Consider the following 12,739-nt stretch of genomic DNA (forward strand, 5'->3'; position numbering starts at 1 on the left):
TTAAGAACAAATGCAGTATTCCACTTCCTTTTCCTCACTCTTGTCTCCTAGTGCCTTCCCCTTCCCAATCCTGTGCATTAGGATTGTATGTGCCTGGGGTTTTCTCCAGCCTGTGACAGAAGCCTGTTCCTTAAACTTCCTAACTCTATCTGCTCCATTCCAGCCACCAGTAATACTGTTTAAGTTTTAATATTTGAACCCGCTTTATGAGGCCACACTTGGAACAAGATGTCTTTTAGCAGATGTTAAGTGACCATTGTTGGGGTATTAGGGAGGATATTCCTAATCAACTACAGATTTGACTAAGGAGTTTTTGAGGTGCCCTCCAATTCTGAGATTTCTTAATCAGTCTAATATTCTTACTATATCATTCTTAGGGATCCCTCTAATCTGGTTTTGATTAGAATAATGTGAGAAAGTGAGGCTGTATTGAGAATCTAGGGGAAAAAACTTCTTTGGACTGCTATGAGTACAAAATCAGTCTCTATTCCCAACATATCCCCTAACTCCTTGAACTTTTCATCCTTCTACTCTGTAGAAATAGACTTATAATCCTCCTTTCCAATTTCTAGCTTCCTACCCCTAAATTCCAAAGATTTCATAAAAACCAAATAAAAAATAATTAAAAAGAAAAGATAGGATATTTACATTTTCTCACTTTGCCACCTGTCATACTTCTTTTGAGTTTCATACATATGGCCCAGTAGCTAATTTAATTCCTTTACTAGAGACATGATATCACTTTTTCCTAATTCTTCTTCCAACCTTACTGACAATACAGAAATTCAAACCAATCAGGGTATCTTATTTAAGGATCTTATTTAAATCTTATCTAAACAAGATTACGTAGAAATCAGGGATGGGGAGATGCCTATTTTGTATGCAGATGTATACGGAGGACATAGGACTGTGATGACAGATACAGGGGACAGAAGTCCTGTAAATCCCAAACATGCCTACACGATACTTCCTACCAATGAGGATATATTAAACATCACAGAAGTAACAAGATAAAGATTGAACACATTTGTAGGTCTGTAAGCAGGTCTCCTCTTTTCTATCTGAAACCAACATTCCATCTACACTAGAAAGGAAATCTCTAGATAATTCATGGTTGGTTTTTCAACTTGGTAACCTGTTACATACATGGGAGATGGAAATTTTGCAAATTTTCTTACCAGCAAATTTTCAGATTTTTAAATTTCTAGGATTAGCAATCATAAGGTTGTCTTTTCTTTTGTAATTATTCCAAATAATTTTCATTTCCTCTTTATTCAAAGAATATGAATTCCTACAATCTCACTCTTATAGTTTTTTTGTAGAAATTATATTTTCAGTAAAAAGAAATTTTATCTTATCTCTTTGACTCATTGTAAAGAAAATCTCTTGACTCTAAGGAATATGTTTAAGGTATATATTTAAGATCTCTACAGAGATGAAAAGCACTTGCGAGATTTTTCTTCTATTTCTGACATTTGTCCTACCCGAATCTGCTGTTATTCTAAAGAAACAGCTGGCATACCATTTGTTTTGTTGTGTTTTTAAAAAATATTACGTGCCTGTGTGTTAGGCAAAAATAAGAATAATAACACGAATTGGTAAAAGTATATTGCAAAGATTTTGAAGATAGGAGGATAATGTTAAGAAGTTGGGTTATATACTTGGATGTTTACTTCCACAAGGGTCTCTTGTTACTAAGTACTATTTTCAGCATGTGGGATATGGCAAGATGTAACATTGACCTTTTTCTTTTGAAAATATTTTTAATTTCCTTCCTCTTCTTCTGAATGGTTAAAAACTACTCCCATGCTCCACATAGTTCCTTCTCCCTCAGCTTCTCTCCTTTCTCTTCTTTTTTCTTTGGGAAAGAGAGAAGATCAAGAGAATTCATTCCAATTCTTTTTTTTTCTCCCACCATAAAGTCTAATTTTCAGAGATCTATGATGCCAGAGTATTCTAGCACCGCTGATTATATAAGTCAGTCCATTCAGCCTTCAATTTATATAAGGGAAGGATTCAATGAAAGCACCTTTAAGTAAGTTGTTTAAAACTTGGAATGAATGCATTTCGAACAACAACTCATATTTCTGAAGCATTTTGAGGTTTAAAAAGTATGCTCCTCAAAATAACTCTATGAGGTAGATAATAAGATATTATCCTGATTTTTCACAAGGAAACTGAAATATACAGATCTTAAGTTAAGGAACACAGTGTTAGTAAGCATTGGAATATGAATTCATAGAAACTCTACATTATAAATGGTGACTGTATTTCCAGGTGATTTCATAAAAGTATATTTAATTCCTAATGTACCTGAAACATACTATAGATGGTCAGGTTCTCCAGATGTTTTTGTTTGTGGATGACATTGTTCTAATTACAACAAGCTCTACCAGTACTGCAAGACTTCTTTAGAGCATATGATTAGAGGAAAGTCCTGGATTTGGAGTTTTTTAAAGTGGGATTGTCTCAGCTCCACTATATATGCTCTCCATGTGAACAACTCACTTAAAACTCTCTGTGACTCAGTTTCCTTATCTGTAAAGTGAGGGTGTTGGACTTGCCCTATAAGGTAGGTCCCTTCCAGCTCTAAATCCCTGATCCTATGTTCTTAATGATCTCTCAAAAGAAATTAGTGTAACAATCCACATAGAAAAACCAAGTAGATGAAGAATATGTATTGCTCAAATTATAACATTCAGTTGAACAGACAGTCTATGAAGTTAGTTTATCAGAATACATATTTTGGATAATTACTGACAGTGAGCTAGGCCCGGAAATGAACAGAAGAATGATTAGATCAAATTTGGAAAATGTCATAGCTTTCAATAATTATGAGCTACGTGGGACCACAAAAGGCTATCTTTTTTTAAATCCCAATATTGTTCCAGTAATGCTTTGTGGTTGTTAAGCATGAAATACTAAGGTCTCAGTTAAAAAACAAATATAAGTCACCCAAAGGGCAAAGGAGAAATACATGATGGCCATAAGCATATTGGCAATGATGACTTGCATTCAAAAAGTTTCACGAAATAGATCATCATAATTGGAAAAGGAGTTGGGCTAAGTGTGTAGGAAGAGCAAAGCGTTGTAAATAAGTGGACAGATGAGTGCTGTACTAGTATTCATGAAATATTAAGAGAATAAGAGGAAGGTCTCCAGGGAATTTGGTAGATCCTCTCTATCTGAGGTTTATTGAAAAATGTGGGCAAGGATTGCATAGATTAAGATGTGGAACTATCTGTCCTGAGGGAGGGATGCTTTCACTGATGGTATTGTTAATCCCCTGAAGCCATCAGCATCATCAAAATGGAAGGGAACTCATAGGCCCTGGAGTCTAATCCATACCAGAGTAAGAACCTCTTATACAACATTCTCAACAGGTATGTAGAGCCTTTTCTTTCAGACTTCTAGAATGATGGAACATACTCCATTCTGATGCAGCTCATACCACTTTGGGAAAGCTGTCACAGGTAGACAGTCTTACTTTATGCACAGCTAAAGGCCTGGGATTTCTCATACATAAAGTTTTGAGATGTACAGAGAGTTTAAGACCTCTTTGATGCAGTTTGCAAGAGAGGAATATGAGACTGGGAGTTAAGTGAAGCTTTGTGAAGACTTGCTTGAAATAGTAGGACAGGTAAGGCACTCACCAATCAAGATGGCGGGGAGGGGAGTCAAGCTGGCATTTAAATCTTACAATCCTAAAATATGCTACTAGGTAGGATGTGTTAGCAAAAGAGAAATTTACATTAGATGCCTTAAGTGATTTGGCTTTTTAAAAGAACCCGTCTTTGGTGATATCAGGCCCTAATTTAAATTTGGCAAATAGAGATCTGGTTCTACTACTAACTAGATGCATGACCTTGGGAAAATCCATTAACTTTTCATAGACCTAGGACTTCTATCTGTAAAGTCAGCTTTATGTCCTTTTTATTACTAAGATTCTATGAATGTGTTTCACTAAAATCTCAAAGTAACATATATACATATATGTATACTACATAAAATATGTTAACATATTGGCTTATATGGCACAAAGATGAGGTTAAAATAAATGCCGGCAGGTGTTGGGTTAAATGAACCCATCCTCTGCGGTTGGAACCACCCACATGAGTAGTTCAAGATGCAGGGACAAATGAAATCTAATGATGCCATGGGTTATGCAGTGCACCCTTGAAAGAAAAAGAACGGATAGAGTAGGAAATAAATTTGAAAATTATGCTTGTCTCAATAGCTCAGTGTTCTCTGCGTATTTTAATTAGGTTTAAAAGCTTTTCTGGTGGGCTCATTGTAGTAAATTAGCAAGGAGAATACTTAATAATATGTGTGTTTTCCTATTTACATGCAAGTATATTTGGAATGGGTTGTATATTATTGGCTAAATAATACATGATTTCAATTCTAGGGCTGAAACAATTCTAGAGAAATCACTTGGTCTCTCAGTTACTTGCTCACATGACTGTGTCTAAGCCACCCACACTGAGGGATCTATGCTATTCTAAAGAAAAAAATCCCAAGGCTTTCATTCACATCACAGGGACAGCTTTCAAGGAGGGACCCAGATACGTGGACTGGAAGTCTGGAGCAAGTCATCTCACTTTCTTGTGTCTCTCTCATTTTCTCAATCAATGTAATTAGGGAGTTGGACTAAATGATGTATGAGATTCCTTTGACCCCTGACAGTCTTTGGTTCTATGAAAACATTTTTGGGCATCTCACAATCCTTGCTTTTAGGGAAAATTATAATTAATTGAGAGGAGATAGTTTTTCATGATGTAGCCTCCAAAAATGGTATATTAAAAAGTTTCTGCACATAAATAAAATGTAATAAATATATTTATGAAATACAAGTCTGTCTCCTTTCTAGAAAGACATGATGAGTTGCTAGAAAGCACTTATTACTTTAATACCTTCTTTCATGTGATCAGATATTAAGATTTAAATGCCATTTCTTAATAACACTTGTGAACACTTTTTTACTCGTGAAGCAAATAAAATCTTGCTGTTAAAAAAGTACACAAGTACACCCTCTAAGCTATGTGTTTTGAATGAGAATGAGCTATAATGAAAATTTCGACTACATTGCTAATAAAAAAATCCTTGACATAAATAAGAAAGCCAATGAAGCCTGTCAGAAAGCCCTGCTGGGTTTTCTGAACAGTATGTAATACTAGTTGTTAATGTCTTCTACTCCAGATCAATTTGTACTTATTTTGTATGTATGTGTGTGTGTGTGTATACATACATACATATATGTATATACACAGATATGTATATATGCATACATATATGTATGTATATATACACCTATCATCTATCTATCTATCTACTTACCTATATCATGTTATTTACTTGTCTGTGAACCTTTGCATTCTTTTCCCTCCCTACCTCAGCCCCTGGAGAATGTAAACTTGCCAGCCAGGACTATCTCATTTTGGGATCTGTATCCCCAGTGCCTAGAACACTATCTGGCACATAGAGGAACTTGATAAATGCTTGTTAATTGACTGACTCAATGCTATAAAATCATGGATCACATAGTTATAGAGAGAGTACTACTACCATGGATTAGTAGTAGAGGGCTAGCCTTGGAGTTAGGAAGATGGGTTCAGGTCCTCTCTCTGACAAATTCTACCTATTAGAACCTAATACCCAAGAAATGGATTTGCCTATTGACTGCTCTTGGAAAATGTAATGTTAAATGGAATAGGAAGATCTTTCCCGTCTATCAATAGGCCTATGTGACCACGTGTTCAATCATGGATGTCTTACTGCTTTGAGCTCTGGCCCAGCTCATAGCTGTGATACATCCTGAGTCACATAGAGCCCAGTGGGGGAGGGACTTGCCTAAGGAGAATCTTGCTTGTAGGAAGGCTTTCATACCTTTTGGTACTAAGCTAATTAGGCACTGAGTCACCAGGGTTGTGATGCCTTCTGACTCTGAGCCTATTAGCCAAAAGTGTATATATACTCTGAGGTGAGATTTTGCTTTGGGGGTTCGCTTATGAGGAGGACCTTTTGACTCCCTGGACAGGACTCTGAGTAGCCATTTATTCAGAGTCCCCTGACTATTTAGATCTATCTGTGCTCCCCCGATCCAGTGGTATATGTAGGTGGTTGTATTACTTTGATCAGACATCTGGAGCCCTGTCTGTTGGTATTTGTGCTAATTTCTCTGCTTGTATTTTCTCCACATTCCCCTGAACTAGTAAATGTGAAAGTAAGATTGTTGACTCCTTTAAAAAGTTGCCTTTTCTTTAAAAGCAGATCAAAGAACTTATGCTAACAGGCCATCCTGGGTGCTTGCAGCTACAGAAAGTCTTTAAGATTATAAATTACAGAGAAGGTATCCATTTGTGAGGGTGAGAGGATGGGGATGTGGGGGGAGGAGGGGGCAGGGTGTTGCAAATCAGGCGTTCTCCATACCAATGAAATCACAAGTCAAGACCAAAACCAAAATGAATACACTGAACAAAGACTTGTACAACAATCAGCCAAGTTGAGCTAGCTTTCTAGATCCCTTTCCCCTCCTCCCAAGGTCTGAAGAAGATGGTAGCAGTACAAAAAGAGAAGGTGTAGCATGGTAGAAAGAGCCTTGCAATAGAAGTTGAAGTGACACAGTTTCTGAGTCCTAGTTTTGCAAGGAATTACCTGAGTGAACTCACCAAGTCATTTCACTTCGGTAGGCTTCAGGTTCCTCTTTTGTAAAATGAGAGAGTTAGATTACATGATCTCTAAGATCCCTTTGCAAACATTTCTGTTGGACCACATGAGATTTTAGAGATGGGAGGGAACTTATAGGTCATCTGATCTGATGAGCTTATTGTACAAATGGGGGAAACTGAGTCCTAAAATAACTAGCAGATCTGACACTTGAACTCTTCTCTTCAGACTCCAAAACTAGTGCTACCAAATCTAATTTCTTTGGGGCTAAATCATCAATAGAAACCCTTTATAGAATTAATTCCAATCATTCTTTTTAGGGCATAACCACTCTGTAAGTTGGTAAAATAGTTATCAGCTCATAAGGGGCATGATTGCTTAAATTGCTGGTTTCTAACAAAGGCATTGCAACATCTGGTTTTATTGCTACAGTCTGAGTTTCTTCACTTCCCTATCACCTATTTTGACAATCAGAGTAAAGAGCAGAAGTATGATAAACACATTAGAAACAGGAAGGAAGATGTGTATGTAGATGTGATGTTCAACATATTTGGCTATGGGCTAATGTCCAATATCTCAAGAGGATATCTGATGTTCAATGTTAAATTTGAACAAAAAAAGTTATATGAATACACATAAATCCAAATTCTGCTATCTTGAGTAAGTTACTTCATCTATTCTGTCCTCAGTTTCTTCATCTGTAATTCTAGCCACTTGATTTCTGAGGTACCTTCATTCGCTGACTTCTATGAACCTATGAGAAGGCATAATAGTGAGTAAAATCTTGATTTCCATGATGCTATAGTTAGAACATGATACTTAAAATTAAGTAATTAACTAATTTATAATATATAATTACATATAATAGTATATATATGGTTATTACTATTATATATAATTAATTAAAAATTTAAAAATCAAATTGGGAAAGGCCTATAAATGAAATGACTGCATATTCCAATCTGTTGGGCACTAGGGTAATAACTGATTACTCTTTTGACAATAAAAGAATATTGCAAGTTGGGTCTGTCAGAGCTGCAAATAGCAATTCTAGCCCTTAAGGTAAATTTTGTTGTGAGTAATAGGGGAAGGGAACCAAAAATATAATCTGTATATGTTTTAGGGGGCACATGTGAGTGTGTGTATGTGTGTGTGTGTGTGTGTGTGTGTGTGTGTGTGTGTGTGTGTTAGAACTGGGAGGCCAGGTGGAGAGGACAATAAGCCAGGTACCTGTCTTATTTGGGGAGGAAGGAGAGGAACCTAGAGGTATCTGAATAACAGTAACAAGGATCTGGACAGGATGTAGCAAACTTTAAGAAGAGAGGCAGTTTCTGGATGATTGTAACAGAGGGAATATCTGATCAGAGGGAGGAGTGATGAAGAAGTGTGTTGATTCCTTCTCCGTCTGTATGTTGGGAAAGTGAGAGGAGGACAGGAGCATCAAACTGGAGCTGAAAGGGACCTCCGAGACAGCTTAGTTCAATCCCTTCATTTTGACACAATCCTAGGCAGCATCAGAGGTGGTGATTTAAACCCTGGTGCTCTATAGCCAGCGTAGGTACTCTTGCTCCCATGTCATTATCAAATGAGATCATATTTGTAAAGCTCTTAACATAATGCCTGACACAGAGTAGGTAATTAATGAATAATTGCTATTCCTTCCCTCTCCTTCATGTTGCTTTGGTCAGGGTGTCAAGAAGATGAATTCCCTTCAGGAGAAAATTAGGTTTCTGTGAATACCAGCGAGGAAGGAACATGACAGGAAGAGTTCTAGATCCTAGATTTAGAACTGGAAGTGACTTTGGATATCATGTAGTCTGACCCCTTAATATTATAGTTGAGAAAATCTGTTTTCTTTGGAATTTAAGTTGTATTTAGTTTTCTCAGTTACATGATCCCTATCAACATGGAGTTAAAGCCTCATCAAAAATAAAGTCATAAAATAATAATTTCTTTTTTAATTTTCTAAAAAATCAGACCATCTAGTTGACTGCTTCCTTTTACACTTTTCTATAAAATTTGATGTAAACAATTGTTTCCCATCTTGCAGTGAAGACGCAGCATGAAATGTAAGCAGACTTCTTTGCAGAACTGAAGTGAGAAGTCAAAATTTCATCACTTGCAGTTGATACAGTTATAGCTGAAGGAGTAGAAGCCTTTTTACTTCAAGAGTAATTGGTAGTTATTTGTAAGTAAACTCTCAAATGGATTCCATACTTGCGCATCTTTGGAAAACTGTACCAAATAATATTGTTAATGTACATAAGTAAAATGCTGGTCACTTATGTTGGACATGTGCCAAAATCCATTCATTATCGTGTCCAAACTGAAGGAATAAGAGGGAGAGATAATAGTGAAGCACTGGAAATGGTTTTTAAAAAGGGGACAAAAGATGGGTTATGTATCTGGTCAGTGATGCTACTAGGAAGAAAAAAATGTTAAATATGTAAAAAAAAAACCCTTATTTTGTACCCTTTTATTTGAGTTGTCTTACCTAAAATAAGAATGTAGTAAAAGTCCTCTGTGAAGAAGTATGTGTTATGGTGGGCAAGTAAATATTTTATGAAATTTTACTCCATTTGGTTATAGTTTGCTTTATTTGGGGGGGGGTTAAGGTCATGTACAGGATAATTGAAAATAATGGAAAACACTTCAATTCCAAGGTTTCTGTTGAATCATTGAGTTTTGATAGTGGTTTGGAATCATTAATGAATATTTAAAATAAATCTGACCAGTATTTCCTTGTGGGTGTAGTATGTGCACCTAGCCCCAGGTACTTTGAAACACAGAAGTTCACTTTCTCATTGTTTAACCTTTTTAAAAGTGTCTGAGCAGACAGTTATGTGGTGCACATGTACAACTGCCATTCCATACTATCCTCATGATTTACCCTCATGTTACAGTTATGAAAATGTATTACTGGAAACTAGCTTGACTTTCCTGGTAATAAGTGATTCTAGCTTGAACTGAAAGTTATATAGGAGGAAATAACTCATTACAAGGGACCATTGTCAGAATGAGTAAGATTGGGTGCAGGTTTCTCAAACTATTCTTTAAAAATATTTTATTCTTTGTTGATATTGCTTAAGGCTCTGTACTTCCCTTGTAAAATAAACAAAAAACCCAGAAAATCCTGGAAAAAATATTACAGATTGATAAAGTGATTTTCATAAGGTTCACCAAACTAGTAAATGACACTTGTTTGAAATGAACTTGGATCCTCTGGCTCCAAATCTTGTGATGTGTAGCAAAATAAGGAGTCCAAATGATGCAGTGTACATGGAGGTTGGAAAAGGATAGGGGCCATGAAGGGCTAGTCATGCTTTCTATGGGGATGAGATGAAGAGATATAGCGGCAGGGTGTGTAGCAAGAGGCTGTTGGGAGGGAGGGGGTAAGAGACCCTTTGCTATTGTTGAGAATGATGCATGGTCTAGGTTCCTGGCTAGGCAGAGATGGCAGGCAATCTGTAGCACTCTGATGTAAAGACAACCAGGAGAGAACCATGCTTACCAAGAGATCCTAGGGGTAGCAACCTAATAGTCAAGTAGGGAAGCCAGTGCCAGGGCAGGCCCCCATGCATAGAAATGGCATCCCAGAGATGTTGGCATATGGGGGGGGGCCTCTCCATGCTAGTTCTGGCTTTGCTTTCCATTACATCACCAAGTCAGCTGAGGATCATAGGATTTAGTGCTTAGACATCATATAACCCCTTTCCCTTTACTGATGGGTCACAGGACTACCAGGTTGTAGTCAGGTCCTCTGACTACAAATCCACGGCATTTCCCTAGTTCAAGGTCTTACACTTCCTATCTAAAACAAAACCAGATCTTCAAGCTCATCTTTCTGGGTTAAGGGAAAGAGGTCTTGGATAAACGCTTCTGTTGCACCTTTAGCATAAAAATATGACCCCTGCCAGGCAAGCAATCCTATGAAAACATGCTCTGACACCTCGCCCTCCCAGAAGAACACGGTGGGAAAAATCCTCCACTGCTCAGGTTATATGCATTTCCCTCCCCGCCCTCGCCCCCCTCCCCCGCCCCAACAATTTTACGGGAAAATCCTTAGTGAAAACATCTTTTTTAGGGCAATGGAACTGAAACCCTAACGCGCATTACACGTTCCCAAGGGGCCCTGAATTGAAGGGGGCAGCTGCTTCTCCAAAACTAGAAATCTCTTACCCAAAGTCTCAGTTCTAGCTTCCCACTCAGCGTCCATTTCCACCCCCCACCACCTGCTTCCTCCTTAGTAGGAGAGATAAGTGTCAAAGGGTCTGTGAGTGTGTGTGTGTGTGTATGTGTGTGGCGCACAAGGGGCGGAGTTTCCTTTCAACAACCAATCAAAGCTGAGATGTGGCCGGTGGCGCTGGTGACGTTTGCTTCTGCCCCCACCCCTACCCCGCCTACCTCCACACACACGCGCGGTGGCGCGCGCTTAAGAGAAAAGAGGCGAGCAGGTCGTGGGTGAGAGTAGAATGAGCATGCGCAACAGACTCAAAAAGGCGGGGTTGGCGGCGCTAGGAATCCGTACGCGCGGGCGCGCAGGTGCGCGCACGGGGGGGGGATCGCGGGTCCTGGGTGGAGGGGGCGGTTCCTCGAGTGTCAAGGGCCGGCGGGCGGGCAGGCGGGTGGCAGGTGCCGCCGCCGCCGCCGCGGCCGCAGCGTTCACCTCCCCATCCTCTTCCTTTTCCTCCTCCTCCTTCACCTCTTCTTCTAGTTCCAACGGCGATGAGCGGGATCCCGGCGGCCACAACACCTGCTTGCTGCCTGTCACCCGGAGCTTCCCCGTCCGAGTCCGGCCTCCTCCTCGTCCGGCAGGGCCCCGCGGCGCGGCGCTGCCCCTGAAGAGGAGCGGCGGCCTCCCGGCCTCTCCCCGGTCCTCTAGGGCCTGCCCTCGGGGGCCCCTTCCTTCCCCCGGCCCGCCCGCTGTCCTCAATGTCTCCCCGGCGGGGAGGGGGCTGCCTTGGAGACGCGCTGAGCAGCCCCCCCCGGCGGCCCCTCCGCAGCAGCAGCAGCAGCAGCCCCGGCAGCAGCAGCAGCGGCCCCCGCGGCGCCCCGCCCCCGCCCCCGGCCCCGGCGGCGGTGGCGGCCTGGAGGAGCCGACCCCCGGGCGCCGACCCCCGAGCTTCGCAGCCCCCGCCGCCCCGGAGCCGCGGAGAGAGCGGCGGGCGCCCCCCGGGGAAGATGAAGGCGGAGGGGGCAGATAACTCCATGATCAACCTGTCGGTGCAGCAGGTCCTGAGTCTCTGGGCCCACGGGACAGTGCTGAGGAACCTAACGGGTAAAGTCAGCGCCCGCTGTGCCCCCAGACCGCCCGCCCCTGGGGGAGCCCGGCCAGTCCAGAGGGTGGGGACCGCAGAGGGCGGTGATGTCCACTTTCTTGGCTTGTGCGTGACCTACCTCCCTCACCCCCCCCCCCTGCCCCTTTCCCTTAGGACAAGGGGTCTTCACCCTTGATGACCTTTAAAAATATATAAATATACGTGTGTGTGTATACACATCGATATAGATAGATTTTTTTTCATCATTGGACTCCTTTGTGTTTTATTTTGTGCATGTAAAAACATTCAGAGAAAGGTCCATAGGCTTCAACAGACTGTCACAGGGGTCCATGAAACAAACAAACAAAAAAAGGTTAAGAACTTCTTAGGTTTGTAAAAAGCAATACGCCCCTTCCCCCTTCCCTTATCTCTTGCTTCCTTCCCTCTCCCGAGTTGGATGGCAGATTTCCAAGCTTGGAGAGTAATCATAATACTACTGATAGTAATATTTATATATCGCTCTCAGGTTTGCAGAGCGCTTTGTTTTTATCATCTTTTTTGATCTTCACTACAATCCTGTGAAATAATCCTTTTAGAAATAAGCTGGCAAACCAGAGGTCACAAAATTAGTAACTATCTGAGGAAGGATTTGAACCCTGGGCTTTCTGACTACTAAGTCCAGCACTGTCTCCATTTTGAGCGAGATGTATTACCACTATGTCTGGTCTTAATAGCGGAGAATCTTATTTACGTACCCCGTCCCATTTAGTCAGCCCCTATTCATTTCCTTGAATAGTGTAGAGAGAAGTTTGTAG

The 12,739-nt window shown here is 40.5% G+C and overlaps 1 protein-coding gene across 1 annotated transcript in view; it reads left to right on the plus strand.

Moving 5' to 3' along the window:
- The first annotated feature begins 11,598 nt into the window (after positions 1–11,598).
- TMEM170B (transmembrane protein 170B) overlaps positions 11,599–12,739 on the plus strand; it is a 30,528-nt gene continuing 29,387 nt past the window's right edge. The window contains exon 1 of the mRNA XM_036759418.1: positions 11,599–11,944. Within this exon, the coding sequence (XP_036615313.1) occupies positions 11,599–11,944 (346 nt within the window). The remainder of the gene's footprint in view (positions 11,945–12,739) is intronic.

Source organism: Trichosurus vulpecula, chromosome 1, assembly GCF_011100635.1.
Source record: "Trichosurus vulpecula isolate mTriVul1 chromosome 1, mTriVul1.pri, whole genome shotgun sequence".
In the NCBI taxonomy this organism is placed as follows: Eukaryota; Metazoa; Chordata; class Mammalia; order Diprotodontia; family Phalangeridae; genus Trichosurus; species Trichosurus vulpecula.